At 47.5% G+C, this 15549-nt stretch overlaps 1 protein-coding gene across 1 annotated transcript in view; it reads left to right on the top strand.

The window, feature by feature from the left end:
• apbb3 (amyloid beta (A4) precursor protein-binding, family B, member 3) overlaps window positions 1–15549 on the top strand; it is an 85394-nt gene that overhangs the window by 21794 nt on the left and 48051 nt on the right. Inside the window, exons 4-7 of the mRNA XM_067996591.1 lie at window positions 4957–5048; window positions 8129–8186; window positions 11580–11726; window positions 15240–15367. Of these exons, the coding sequence (XP_067852692.1) occupies window positions 4957–5048; window positions 8129–8186; window positions 11580–11726; window positions 15240–15367 (425 nt within the window). The remainder of the gene's footprint in view (window positions 1–4956; window positions 5049–8128; window positions 8187–11579; window positions 11727–15239; window positions 15368–15549) is intronic.

The following is a 15549-nucleotide window of genomic DNA, read 5'->3' as shown; positions in this document are numbered from 1 at the left end:
AATTCTGACTGTAATCTCCCACCTAATTCTGCCTGTAACCCCCCGCCTGTTTCTGCCTATAACTCCTACCTGTTTCTGACTGTAATCTCCCGCCTGTTTCTGACTGTAATCTCCCACCTGTTCCTGACTGTAATCTCCTACCTGTTTCTGACTGTAATCTCCCGCCTGTTTCTCACTGTAATCTCCCACCTGTTCCTGACTGTAATCTCCTACCTGTTTCTGACTGTAATCTCCCGCCTGTTTCTGACTGTAATCTCCCACCTGTTTCTGACTGTTATCTCCCACCTGTTCCTGACTGTAATCTCACACCTATTTCTGACTGTAATCTCCCACCTGTTCCTGACTGTAATCTCCTACCTGTTTCTGACTGTAATCTCCCGCCTGTTTCTGACTGTAATCTCCCACCTGTTCCTGACTGTAATCTCCTACCTCTTTCTGACTGTAATCTCCCGCCTGTTTCTGACTGTAATCTCCCACCTGTTTCTGACTGTTATATCCCACCTGTTCCTGACTGTAATCTCACACCTATTTCTGACTGTAATCTCCTGCCTGTTTCTGACTGTAATCTCCCACCTGTTTCTGACTGTAATCTCCTGCCTGTTTCTGACTGTAATGTCCCAACTGTTTCTGACTGTTATCTCCCACCTGTTCCTGACTGTAATCTCACACCTATTTCTGACTGTAATCTCCTGCCTGTTTCTGACTGTAATCTCCCACCTGTTTCTGACTGTAATCTCCTGCCTGTTTCTGACTGTAATGTCCCACCTGTTTCTGACTGTAATCTCCCACCTGTTTCTGACTGTAATCTCCCACCTGTTTCTGACTGTAATCTCCTGCCTGTTTCTGACTGTAATGTCCCACCTGTTTCTGACTGTAATCTCCCACCTGTTTCTGACTGTAATCTCCTGCCTGTTTCTGACTGTAATCTCCCACCTGTTTCTGACTGTAATCTCCTGCCTGTTTCTGACTGTAATGTCCCACCTGTTTCTGACTGTTATCTCCCACCTGTTCCTGACTGTAATCTCACACCTGTTTCTGACTGTAATCTCCTGCCTGTTTCTGACTGTAATCTCCCACCTGTTTCTGACTGTAATCTCCTGCCTGTTTCTGACTATAATGTCCCACCTGTTTCTGACTGTAATCTCCCACCTGTTCCTGACTGTAATCTCACACCTGTTTCTGACTGTAATCTCACACCTGTTTCTGACTGTTATCTCCCACCTGTTCATGACTGTAATCTCACACCTATTTCTGACTGTAATCTCCTGCCTGTTTCTGCCTGTAAACTGCCACCTAATTCTGACTGTAATCTCCCACCTAATTCTGCCTGTAACCCCCCGCCTGTTTCTGCCTATAACTCCTTCCTGTTTCTGACTGTAATCTCCCACCTGTTCCTGACTGTAATCTCCTACCTGTTTCTGACTGTAATCTCCCGCCTGTTTCTGACTGTAATCTCCCACCTGTTCCTGACTGTAATCTCACACCTATTTCTGACTGTAATCTCCCACCTGTTCCTGACTGTAATCTCCTACCTGTTTCTGACTGTAATCTCCCACCTGTTTCTGACTGTAATCTCCCGCCTGTTTCTGACTGTAATCTCCCACCTGTTCCTGACTGTAATCTCACACCTGTTTCTGACTGTTATCTCCCACCTGTTCCTGACTGTAATCTCACACCTGTTTCTGACTGTAATCTCCCACCTGTTCCTGACTGTAATCTCCTACCTGTTTCTGACTGTAATCTCCCACCTGTTTCTGACTGTTATATCCCACCTGTTCCTGACTGTAATCTCACACCTATTTCTGACTGTAATCTCCTGCCTGTTTCTGACTGTAATCTCCCACCTGTTTCTGACTGTAATCTCCTGCCTGTTTCTGACTGTAATGTCCCACCTGTTTCTGACTGTTATCTCCCACCTGTTCCTGACTGTAATCTCACACCTATTTCTGACTTTAATCTCCTGCCTGTTTCTGACTGTAATCTCCCACCTGTTTCTGACTGTAATCTCCTGCCTGTTTCTGACTGTAATGTCCCACCTGTTTCTGACTGTAATCTCCCACCTGTTTCTGACTGTAATCTCCTGCCTGTTTCTGACTGTAATCTCCCACCTGTTTCTGACTGTAATGTCCCACCTGTTTCTGACTGTAATCTCCCACCTGTTTCTGACTGTAATCTCCTGCCTGTTTCTGACTGTAATCTCCTGCCTGTTTCTGACTGTAATGTCCCACCTGTTTCTGACTGTTATCTCCCACCTGTTCCTGACTGTAATCTCACACCTGTTTCTGACTGTAATCTCCTGCCTGTTTCTGACTGTAATCTCACACCTATTTCTGACTGTAATCTCCCACCTGTTCCTGACTGTAATCTCACACCTATTTCTGACTGTAATCTCCCACCTGTTCCTGACTGTAATCTCCTACCTGTTTCTGACTGTAATCTCCCACCTGTTTCTGACTGTTATATCCCACCTGTTCCTGACTGTAATCTCACACCTATTTCTGACTGTAATCTCCTGCCTGTTTCTGACTGTAATCTCCCACCTGTTTCTGACTGTAATCTCCTGCCTGTTTCTGACTGTAATGTCCCACCTGTTTCTGACTGTTATCTCCCACCTGTTCCTGACTGTAATCTCCCACCTATTTCTGACTTTAATCTCCTTCCTGTTTCTGACTGTAATCTCCCACCTGTTTCTGACTGTAATCTCCTGCCGGTTTCTGACTGTAATGTCCCACCTGTTTCTGACTGTAATCTCCCACCTGTTTCTGACTGTAATCTCCTGCCTGTTTCTGACTGTAATCTCCCACCTGTTTCTGACTGTAATGTCCCACCTGTTTCTGACTGTAATCTCCCACCTGTTTCTGACTGTAATCTCCTGCCTGTTTCTGACTGTAATCTCCTGCCTGTTTCTGACTGTAATGTCCCACCTGTTTCTGACTGTTATCTCCCACCTGTTCCTGACTGTAATCTCACACCTGTTTCTGACTGTAATCTCCTGCCTGTTTCTGACTGTAATCTCACACCTATTTCTGACTGTAATCTCCCACCTGTTCCTGACTGTAATCTCCTACCTGTTTCTGACTGTAATCTCCCACCTGTTTCTGACTGTAATCTCCCGCCTGTTTCTGACTGTAATCTCCCACCTGTTCCTGACTGTAATCTCACACCTGTTTCTGACTGTTATCTCCCACCTGTTCCTGACTGTAATCTCACACCTATTTCTGACTGTAATCTCCCACCTGTTCCTGACTGTAATCTCCTACCTGTTTCTGACTGTAATCTCCCACCTGTTTCTGACTGTAATCTCCCACCTGTTTCTGACTGTTATATCCCACCTGTTCCTGACTGTAATCTCACACCTATTTCTGACTGTAATCTCCTGCCTGTTTCTGACTGTAATCTCCCACCTGTTTCTGACTGTAATCTCCTGCCTGTTTCTGACTGTAATGTCCCACCTGTTTCTGACTGTTATCTCCCACCTGTTCCTGACTGTAATCTCACACCTATTTCTGACTTTAATCTCCTGCCTGTTTCTGACTGTAATCTCCCACCTGTTTCTGACTGTAATCTCCTGCCTGTTTCTGACTGTAATGTCCCACCTGTTTCTGACTGTAATCTCCCACCTGTTTCTGACTGTAATCTCCTGCCTGTTTCTGACTGTAATCTCCCACCTGTTTCTGACTGTAATGTCCCACCTGTTTCTGACTGTAATCTCCCACCTGTTTCTGACTGTAATCTCCTGCCTGTTTCTGACTGTAATCTCCTGCCTGTTTCTGACTGTAATGTCCCACCTGTTTCTGACTGTTATCTCCCACCTGTTCCTGACTGTAATCTCACACCTGTTTCTGACTGTAATCTCCTGCCTGTTTCTGACTGTAATCTCCCACCTGTTTCTGACTGTAATCTCCTGCCTGTTTCTGACTATAATGTCCCACCTGTTTCTGACTGTAATCTCCCACCTGTTCCTGACTGTAATCTCACACCTGTTTCTGACTGTAATCTCCCACCTGTTTCTGACTGTTATCTCCCACCTGTTCCTGACTGTAATCTCACACCTATTTGTGACTGTAATCTCCTGCCTGTTTCTGACTGTAATCTCCCACCTGTTTCTGACTGTAATCTCCTGCCTGTTTCTGACTGTAATGTCCCACCTGTTTCTGACTGTAATCTCCCACCTGTTTCTGACTGTAATCTCCCACCTGTTTCTGACTGTAATCTCCTGCCTGTTTCTGACTGTAATGTCCCACCTGTTTCTGACTGTAATCTCCCACCTGTTTCTGACTGTAATCTCCCACCTATTTCTGACTGTAATCTCCCACCTGTTTCTGACTGTAATGTCCCACATGTTTCTGACTGTAATGTCCCACCTGTTTCTGACTGTAATCTCCCACCTGTTTCTGACTGTAATCTCCCACCTGTTTCTGACTGTAATCTCCCACCTGTTTCTGACTGTAATGTCCCACATGTTTCTGACTGTAATCTCTCACCTGTTTCTGACTGTAATCTCCTGCCTGTTTCTGCCTATAACTCCCACCTGTTTCTGACTGTAATGTCCCACATGTTTCTGACTGTAATCTCTCACATGTTTCTGACTGTAATCTCCTGCCTGTTTCTGACTGTAATCTCTCACCTGTTTCTGACTGTAATCTCCTGCCTGTTTCTGCCTATAACTCCCACCTGTTTCTGACTGTAATGTCCCACATGTTTCTGACTGTAATCTCTCACATGTTTCTGACTGTAATCTCCTGCCTGTTTCTGACTGTAATCTCTCACCTGTTTCTGACTGTAATCTCCTGCCTGTTTCTGCCTATAACTCCCACCTGTTTCTGACTGTAATGTCCCACATGTTTCTGACTGTAATCTCTCACATGTTTCTGACTGTAATCTCCTGCCTGTTTCTGACTGTAATCTCCCACCTGTTTCTGACTGTAATCTCCCGCCTGTTTCTGACTGTCTCAGGCCGTTCTCCCAGGGGCTGCCACATTGAATCGTGTCTCCAGAGGCGTGAAGTTCGGGAGCACAATGCCAGCTTCTTCGTCGATAAATATGAGGTAACCCAGTGCGACCCTTCTCTCCTCAGACTGTGGGCAGGCTGGAGAGGCAGTTCTGATTAGTGACAACGTCCCGGGATCTTCAATGAAGCTGCCCCGAATTAAATTAAATGTCCTGACAAGAACTGATCAGTATGTCTCCTATAAACCTCTCAATCATATTAGAGAGCTCTGATAAAGCAGCACGGACTGGAATATCAAGTGCTGTATCTGTTGCAGCGACAGGGGATATCGGTGGAGGGAGAGCAGCTGGGAATGTGGGTGGGAGAGTGCATGATAAGGTTACAACCCTGAAACAGGCCATTCGGCCCAACCAGTCCGTGTCTGCATTTACCCTCCACACAAAACAAACAGTCCTGATCACAGTTACCCATCCTGTCCCCTTTATCCCCTTTCCCATCATCTGCCCATCCGACCTGATCCTGAATGTTGACATAATTTCAGCCTCTAGCACTGAAAGTGAATTCCACAGCCTATGAAGGGGAACAGACCATAATATTTAATTTTAAATTGATGGCCCCTCGTTCTTGACCCCCTAACTACTGGAAACGGCCTCCTTCTACCTACCCCGCCCGATCCTTTCATAATTATAAACACTCCCATCACATCGCCCCTGCATTGGGCATTGTTCTAATTTTTTTTTAAAAACTCAATTTCCTAAATTTTTCTTTGGACAGTAAATGTTTCACAAAGTCAAAGGCTAATTAGAGGCAGCTGTGTGGGTACGGGCAAACTGAGGGAGAAATTTTGGATCCTCTTTTACGAACAAAGTGATGAAGGGTTTTGATAGAATAAATCAGGGGAAACTGTTTCCACTGACAGGGGGGTCGTTAACCAGAGGACACGGATTTAAGGTAATTGGCAAAAGAACCAGAGGGGGAGATGAGGAGAATTTTTTTTACGCAGCGAGTTGTTATGATCTGGAATGCGCTGCCTGAAAGGGCAGTGGAAGCAGATTCAAAAATAACTTTCAAAAGGGAATTGGATAAATACTTGAAAGGGAAAAATTTACAGGACTGTGGGGAAAGAGCAGGGGAGAGTGGGACTAATGGGATAGCTCTTTCAAAGAGCCAGCACAGGCAAAATAGGCCGAATGGCCTCCTTCTGTGGTGTATTATTCTATAATTTGTATTTCCGCATCCCAGGCAGCATTCTAGTGAATCTGCATTTCTACCATCTCCAGAGTCCCATAGAGTGGACCCCAGCGCTGCTCGCTTCCCTCAAAGATATTAGTTAACCAGTTGGGTTCTGACAACAATCCGATCGTTTTCATGGTCATTTTCTGGTGCCAGTTCAGAAATGAGCAGATTTATTTGGATTGAGTTCCATAATATGCCTCGAGCGTGATTTGATCTCACAACCTCAAGGCTGCAAGTCCAGTACCGTCGCCACCAGCTTCCTGCGCCCTATATTTGTCACATTGGCCCATTAACAAGTCCTTGACAAGTAGAATTTTATCAGGGCTAACTATCAGAAGCAGATTGAAGCATGCAGGTAAGAAGCAGAGCAAAAGCAGAAACAGAAGGAAAAATCTTATCTTAAATGTCACCCACGGAAAAAAATAGAAAGGAGTGAAATTAAAGGTAAAGTCTTGAGAATAGGACAAGGTGAATTGGAAGAAAAGGAGGAAAGCATGCTACAAGTCATTGGAGTTCAGAAGAATGAGAGGCGATCTTATTGAAACATGTAAGATTGCGAAGGGGCTTGATCGGGTGGATGTGGTAAGGATGTTCCCAAGGATGGGTGAAACTAGAACTAGGGGGCATAATCTTAGAATAAGGGGCTGCTCTTTCAAAACTGAGATGAGGAGAAACTTCTTCACTCAGAGGGTGGTAGGTCTGTGGAATTTGCTGCCCCAGGAAGCTGTGGAAGCTACATCATTAAATAAATTTAAAACGGAAATAGACAGTTTCCTAGAAGTAAAGGGAATTAGGGGTTACGGGGAGCGGGCAGGAAATTGGACATAAATTTAGATTTGAGATTAGGATCAGATCAGCCATGATCTTATTGAATGGCGGAGCAGGCTGCTCCTATTTCTTATGTTCTTATGTTAAGTCAAAATGGTCTCATTTCATTGTGCATCTAATGCCTATCTTATAGTGCACGGTTAATCTGATGGGGAATTGGTCTATTTCTGGCGTTTTGAGTAGTTTTAATGGTGAAGAAACAATGTCACTCTGAGATTCGCAGTGCGCCAACTGAAATCTTACAAGACCAGCTGTTTCGGGGAGACAGAGGTTTCCCTCGACCTGTAGCCGGTCTGACCTGTGCCAACAGTAGATGGGTGATTTTCTCTCCCCCTCTCTCTCTCTCGCTCTCTATAGTGCGAAGGACCTGTGGAACCTTGGCCCTGCAAAGGTGCTGCTGGGTTAACGCTGCTGCTCTCAGTAAATGAGGGCGAGCCTGGCTGTATGTTTGCACGCTGGGTTCCTCTGCTGTACATCGGAGCCCAGACATTCCCTTGATGGGCAAGGCTCCCGTTGTGCAGCGCAAATTCAGCCAATCAGCCCCCCCCCGCGGTAATATCACAGCGCTAACATTCCCTCCAATACAGGGAACACTGAAATCATCCTATCATACACCAGCCGAGGCTCTGAGTCAGAAGGTCGTGGGTTTAAGTCCCACTCCGGAGGCTTGAGCACGCAATCCTGGTTAACGCTCTCAGTGCAGTACTGAGGGAGTGCTGCACCGCCGGAGGTGCCGTCTTTCGGATGAGACGTTGAACTGAGGCCCCGTCTGCAGCCTCAGGTGGATGTAATAGATCCCACAGTGCTATTTCGAAGAAAAGCAGGGGAGTTCTCCCCGGTGTCCTGGGCCAATATTTATCCCCCAACCAACATCACTAAAAACAGATTATCTGGCCATTATCACAGTGCTGTTTGTGGGATCTTGCTGTGCGCAAATTGGCCGCCATGTTTCCTACATTACAACAGTGACTACGCCTCAGTAGTTCTACATCGGCTGTGAAACACTTTGGGACATCCTGAGGTGGTGAAAAGTGTGATAGAAATGCAAGTTCTTTCTTTCTTTCTGTATTGCTGATAACTCAACTCTAAAAACTCTCTGTCATGTTTTTGCAGGGACGAGTTACCCTGGCAAGACAGCAGCCTCCAGCTCAACAGCGATCCAGATTCAAAGGTGGGGCGAGTTTCTGTCTCGTGTTCTATTTCGATACGGGAAATCCTCCAAAGTGCACCTACATCCCGGGCAATTATTAATTTACACATCAGATAATAATTTGACCCAGATCTCCCAAGGAACTGTAACTCGACCAGTCACCAGGTTGACAGAGAACTGGAACAGTCATCTCCCAAGCACTGGGTTCTGAAGGTACTGCCCTTGTGTTAAAGAGATCAGAAGGCACATTTGGATGAAGAAGGACCTGTGACAAAAAAAACGAAGCTTTTCTTTGTCTGATATACATAACGTGGTATTGGCTTCCTTCTATCTCTCACGGTGCACAAGGGGTTAAAATCCAGCTTCACTCATTGAAAGGAAAATGCTGTCGGGTATTTTGTTACAAGAGTCAGTCACGTGTCTGAGGGCCTTTATCTCAGGGGGGCTGGAATACAAAGGGGTGAAAGTTTTGTGACAGTTATACAAAGCTCTGGTCAGACCCCATCTGGAGATACTGCGTTCAGTTCTGGGCACCGCACCTCAGGATGGATAGATTGGCCTTGGAGGGGGTGCAGCGCAGATTCACCAGAATGATACCGGGGCTAAAAGGGTTAAATTATGAGGACAGGTTGCACAGACTAGGCTTGTATTCCCTTGAGTATAAAAGATTAAGGGGTGATCTAATTGAGTTGTTTAAGATGATTAAAGGATTTGATAGGGTAGATAGAGAGAAACTATTTCCTCTGGTGGGGGGAGTCCAGAACAAGGGGGCATAACCTTAAAATTAGAGCTAGGCCGTTCAGGGGTGATGTCAGGAAGCACTTCTTCACACAAAGGGGAGTGGAAATCTGGAACTCTCTCCCCACACAAAAAAAGCTGTTGAGGCTGGGGGTCAATTGAAAATTTCAAAACTGAGATTGATAGATTTTTGTTAGGTAAGGGTATTAAGGGTTACGGAACCAAGGCAGGTAGATGGAGTTAAGCTACAGATCAACCATGATCTAATTGAATGGCGGAACAGGCTCGAGGGGCTGAATGGCCTCCTCCTGTTCCTATGTTCCTAGGTGCTAAAGCATTAAATTCAAATACAAACATCTTAAGGGATTGTATCAAATATATATTTGATCAGCAATTTTCTTTGGACTTATTTAATTTTGCTCGGTCCGTGTTGCTTTTTTCAAAGAAAGTATTTCTCAGCCTATCTGATTCAAATGAGAGAGTCTGTCTCAAAAATTTGGAGAGATATGATCAGCCTCCATGGTTGATGAGCGGAGAAAGGAACCGACTCACAAGGATATTCTGGATATGATACGTTAATGTAATTTACAGAAATTACAGCCTCATGTGGAGCATAAACGCCGGCATGGGCCAGTTGGACCGAATGACCTGTTTATGTAAATTCTATGTAATATGGTTTAGCATAGCAGTGTCAACTATTTGTTATTTTCTACTAATTTAAGGAGTTAGTTAAACTTAATAACGCCTTAAAATCTATAGGTTATAATTGCTGCTGCTCATTTATTCTCTTAATTTTGTTTAATAAATTTGGTTGATAGTTAAAGGGCTATGGGGAAAGAGGAGGGGAGTGGGACTCAATGGATGGCTCTTTCCGAGAGCCAGCACAGGCGCGATGGGCTGAATGGCCTCCTTCTGCGCTGCATGATTCAGCAGGTCACAGTCTAATGTAATGTTATTTTGCTGCCTTCTGAAGTCAGGGAAGGTCATGTGAGGCCATGTGATAGAACCATCAGGATGAGATAAAGTGAAGAGGCATCTACAACACAACAACAACTACGGGTCAAAAGGACTTAACTGGCCGTAAAGCGCTTTGGGATCTCGAGATGTTCCAAAGCACTTTACAGCCAATGAAGTGCTTTTTGATGTGTTGTAATGTAGGAAACGCGGCAGTCAATTTGCGCACAGCAAGATCCCACAAACAGCAATGTGATAATGAGCAGATCATTTGTTTTATTGATGTTGGTTGAGGGATAAATACTGGCCAGAACTCTCCTGCTCTTCTTCAAAGTAGTGACATGGGATCTTTTACGCCCACCTGTGAGTTACATTGAGTTACATCGAGTTTACGGCACAGAAACAGGCCATTCGGCCCAACTGGTCCATGCCGGTGTTTAAGTTCCACACGAGCCTCCTCCCTTCCTACTTCATCTCACCCTTTCAGCATATCCTTCTATTCCTTTCTCCTTCATTGTTTATCTAGCTTCCCCTTAAATGTATCTGTGCTATTCACCTCAATTACTCCTTGTGGTAGCGAGTTCCACATTCTCACCACTCTCTAGGTAAAGAAGTTTCTCCTGAATTCCCGATTGGATTTATTAGTGACCATCCTATATCGATGACCTCCAGCTTTGGACTCCCCCACAAGTGGAAACATTTTCTCTACGTCTACCCTGTCAAGCCCGATAATCTTAAAGACCTCTATCAGGTCACCCCTCAGCCTTCTCTTTTCTAGAGAAAAGAGTCCCAGCCTGTTCAGCCTTTCCTGATAAGTATATCCTCTCAGTTCTGGTATCATCCATGTGAATCTTTTTTGCACCCTCTCCAATGCCCCTACGCCCTCTTTATAATACGGAGACCAGAACTGTTCACAGTATTCCCAGTGTGGTCTAACCAAGGTTCCATACAAGTTAAATATAACTTCTCTGCTTTTCAATTCTATCCCTCTAGAAATGAACCCCAGTGCTTGGTTTGCTTTTTTATGGCCTTATTAACCTGCGTCGTTACTTTTAGTGATTTGTGTATCTGTACCCCCAGATCCCTTTGCTCCTCCATCCCATTTAGACTCTTATTATCCAAGCAGTGTGTGGCCTCCTTATTCTTCCTACAAAAATGCACCACCTCACACTTATCTATATTGAAATTCATTTGCAAATCACACGCCCATTCTGCGAGAGGGCAGACAGGGCCTCGGTTTAACCTCTCATCCGAAAGACGGCACCTCCGACAGTGCAGCACTCCCTCAGTGACTGCACTGGGAGTGTCAGCCTGGGTTCTGTGCTCAAGTCTCTGGAGTGGGACTTGAACCCACAATCTTCTAAACTGAGAGGTGAGAGACTGCTGCCCACTGAGCCATGGCTGACACCTAAAAGAATCCATAATGCAAGGGCCCGTGGAAATTTGGGCCCTGGGCGCTATCGGAAGATTTGCCTCCGTGTGCCAAGTGTGTGTAGACCATGCAGCCCTGGCATCAGCAATCTAGTAAGGTGAAACAGGCAGCAGTATTCCATCAGATAGATTATAACACCATCTCTCTGTATTTCTTAGCATATTGAGACAGCTAAATACAGTCCGCCCAACCCCAAACCCCATCCTCCTCACCCCGGCCCACTGGTAGAATCCAAACATGGTCTTCCGCTTAATTTAATGTTGGCTTTCCCTGCTTCTTGCTCTGTGCAGTGCTTTGCAGTACGTTCCCTGGGCTGGGTGGAGATACCAGAGGAGGACTTGACTCCGGGAAAAAGCAGCATCGCCGTGAATAACTGCATCCAACAGCTCTCCTACAGTAAGTCTGAAGGAAGACAGACTGGGGCAGCCTGGGGAGAGGTACGTTAATCACTGGTGCCCCTATTGCCGAGCCCTCCCCCCCCGATTGCCGAGCCCCCCGATTGCCGAGCCCCCCGATTGCCAACTCTCCCCGAATGTCGAGACCCCCCCAATTGTCGACTCTCCCCGAATGTCAAATCTCCCCGATTGTTGACACTCCCCAATTGCTGATCCCCCCTAAATGCCGACACTCCCCGATTGTTGACACTCCCTGATTGCCAAACCCCCCCCCGATTGCTGAGCCCCCCCCCCCCGATCGCCAAGCCTCTCCCCCCCTATTATTGAGACTTCCCAAATCCCGAGTCTCCAGCCCCCTCCCAACTGCAGTTCTCTGCGGTTGACGTCACCGAGCTGGAGGTTTCTCCAACAGCAGCAGGTCTCGTTACGGAGTCGGGGTGGGGGGGGGAAGGGGAGGAAGGTGTGGGGAGGGAGGGGGGATCGCAGTGGAGGGGGGAGAGGAGGGACGGTGTCGGGGAGGAAGGGGAATCGCAGTGGAGGGGGGAGAGGAGGGACGGTGTGGGGAGCAGGGGGGACGGAGTGGAGGGGGGAGAGGAGGGACGGTGTGGGGAGCAGGGGGGACGGAGTGGAGGGGGGAGAGGAGGGACGGTTTGGGGGGACGGAGTGGAGGGGGAGGAGATGACGGTGTGGGGGAGAGAGGGACAGTGTGGGTGGGGAGAGGGGGAATGGTGTTGGGCGGACGATGTGGGAGGGGGGACGGTGTTGGGGGGAGGGATGGACAGGATTGGGGGGGAGGGGGACACTGCAGCGAGAAATTTAAACCGCTGATCTCCTGGGCTGATGGAGGTGGTGCTCTGGGGGAAAAACCCCCAGTCATTCCGGGAGGGTTGGGAATCCTCCGCCTCCAACTTCCCCCCTCCGCATCCCCCCCCCACACCCTCCCGCCATTGGTCGCCCGACACGTCCACCCCTGCAGATCTCCGCCGACCCCCAACTGTTTGGAAAGTGAACAGACTCTTTGACACCTGATTGGATGATTCGTGACTGTCGGTCAGCCTTTTTCCCGTCTCAGTGTTGAAAGAAAATGATTTTGTTTTTTTGAATTTCTCCCTGGGTTTTTTGCTCGTTCGCAGTGCCCGGGAGATTAACCCTTAATTCCTGGAGACTCCAGGGCAATCCTGGAGAGGGTTGGCAACCCGTAGTCCAAGCTCTGCAAATATTCAGAATCTTGAAATATTGGGGTCAAATTTCACGCAAGCTGCCCCACATTTTCCATTCGTTCATTTTATTGGATGGAAAATTATGGGCTGGCGCGGCGGAGTCCTGCGAAGTGTGCCCCCTGGTATGAGCTGGCGTCGGAGAGACGGAATATTTCACCCCCCATTATTTCTTGCTTAGATTGTTTGCCCCCAACGCGAAACTGAAGCTGGGCCTCCGCCTGGCTCCAGTGCCTAATGCCACAGATCGGGTGAGTTATTGTACTTTACAGATACAGGAGTGCAGCGGTTCTGTTGCTGGACTAGTAATCCAGCAGACCGTGAGTTCGAATCCCACCTTGGTAGCTTGAGGTTAGTTTTTTGTTAAAATCTGGAAATAAAAAGCTGGCATCAGTAAAAGTGACCCTGAAGCCATCGGATTGTCATAAAAACCCAACTGGTTCATTAATATCCCTTTGGAATCACTATTTTGAAGCTGTGATTTAATAAATGGACCGTCCAGGTTACCCTGACAACTGTCCAGGGTCGGAATGGGTTAGACCTTGTGATATCCGCCCACTTTGATTGAAAGTAAATTTAAAACAGATCTAAGAAAGATTCCTTTCCTCAAAGGATGATAAACACTTGGAATAATCTTCCTGGTTAGAATGGACAGATGTTGGAGGGGTTCACCCCCTCTGTCCAGTTTGTAGTGAGCAGCCGACCTGTTGCAGAAGGTTCCGGTCTCTGGTGCACCCGATATCGTGTTAATTTCAAATGAATGAGGGAGTTGGGCACCTGGCTGGGTGAGTGTGATATCGGACTGGGGGAGTGTGATGTCGGACTGGGAGAGTGTGATGTCGGACTGGGGGAGTGTGATATCAGACTGGGGGAGTGTGATATCAGACTGGGGGAGTGTGATATCAGACTGGGGGAGTGTGATATCAGACTGGGGGAGTGTGATATCAGACTGGGGGAGTGTGATATCAGACTGGGGGAGTGTGATATCAGACTGGGTGAGTGTGATATCAGACTGGGGGAGTGTGATATCAGACTGGGTGAGTGTGATGTCGGACTGGGGGAGTGTGATATTGGACTGGGTGAGTGTGATGTTCAGCTGTGGGAGTGTGATGTTGGACTGGGTGAGTGTGATTTCGGACTGGGGGAGTGTGATATTGAGCTGGGTGAGTGTGATGTCGGACTGGGGGAGTGTGATTTCGGACTGGGGGAGTGTGATTTCGGACTGGGGGAGTGTGATGTTGAGCTGGGTGAGTGTGATGTCGGACTGGGGGAGTGTGATTTCGGACTGGGGGAGTGTGATGTTGAGCTGGGTGAGTGTGATGTCGGACTGGGGGAGTGTGATGTTGAGCTGGGGGAGTGTGATTTCGGACTGGGGGAGTGTGATTTCGGACTGGGGGAGTGTGATTTCGGACTGGGGGAGTGTGATTTCGGACTGGGGGAGTGTGATTTCGGACTGGGGGAGTGTGATGTTGAGCTGGGTGAGTGTGATGTCGGACTGGGGGAGTGTGATTTCGGACTGGGGGAGTGTGATGTTGAGCTGGGTGAGTGTGATTTCGGACTGGGGGAGTGTGATGTTGAGCTGGGGGAGTGTGATTTCGGACTGGGGGAGTGTGATGTTGGACTGGGTGAGTGTGATTTCGGACTGGGGGAGTGTGATTTCGGACTGGGGGAGTGTGATTTCGGACTGGGGGAGTGTGATGTTGCGCTGGGGGAGTGTGATATTGGACTGGGTGAGTGTGATATTGGACTGGGTGAGTGTGATATTGGACTGGGGGAGTGTGATGTTGGACTGGGTGAGTGTGATTTCGGACTGGGGGAGTGTGATGTTGCGCTGGGGGAGTGTGATATCAGACTGGGGGAGTGTGATGTTGGACTGGGTGAGTGTGATTTCGGACTGGGGGAGTGTGATGTTGCGCTGGGTGAGTGTGATATTGGACTGGGTGAGTGTGATATTGGACTGGGTGAGTGTGATATTGGACTGGGGGAGTGTGATATTTGACTGGGGGAGTGTGATATTGGACTGGGGGAGTGTGATATTTGACTGGGGGAGTGTGATATTTGACTGGGGGAGTGTGATATTTGACTGGGGGAGTGTGATGTTTGACTGGGGGAGTGTGATATTTGACTGGGGGAGTGTGATATTTGACTGGGGGAGTGTGATATTGGACTGGGGGAGTGTGATGTTGCGCTGGGGGAGTGTGATATTGGACTGGGGGAGTGTGATGTTGGACTGGGGGAGTGTGATGTTGGACTGGGTGAGCTGGAGTACTGGTGGGACAAGCTTGTTGTGCTGGATGTCCTTTTCTGATCATTGACACTTTTGCTGTTCTGAATGCAGGGTCAGGATATGGTGATGGTTCTTCGGAAGGACACTCTGAGTCTGCTGGACCCTGTGGACCACAGTCTGATTCATTCTCAACCAATCATCAACATTCGTGTGTGGGGGGTTGGTTGTAACAATGGCAGGTGAGTTTAAGGCTCTCAATCCCTCTGTGCTCTCGGGTGAGGCAAAACAGTCTATTGAACAGACAGTGCAGATATTTCCAAATTGAAACCTAAACACCATTCATCCAGTTTTTAAGACAAAAATGTCCTTTTCCCTTGCCTTTCTGTCTTGGGATGTGGAGACATTTGTTGTTAATTTAGGT

Source organism: Heptranchias perlo, chromosome 14 (genome assembly GCF_035084215.1).
Source record: "Heptranchias perlo isolate sHepPer1 chromosome 14, sHepPer1.hap1, whole genome shotgun sequence".
NCBI lineage: Eukaryota > Metazoa > Chordata > Chondrichthyes > Hexanchiformes > Hexanchidae > Heptranchias > Heptranchias perlo.
Note: the sequence above shows the minus strand (reverse complement) of the source record. Positions and strands in the feature narration are given on the sequence as shown.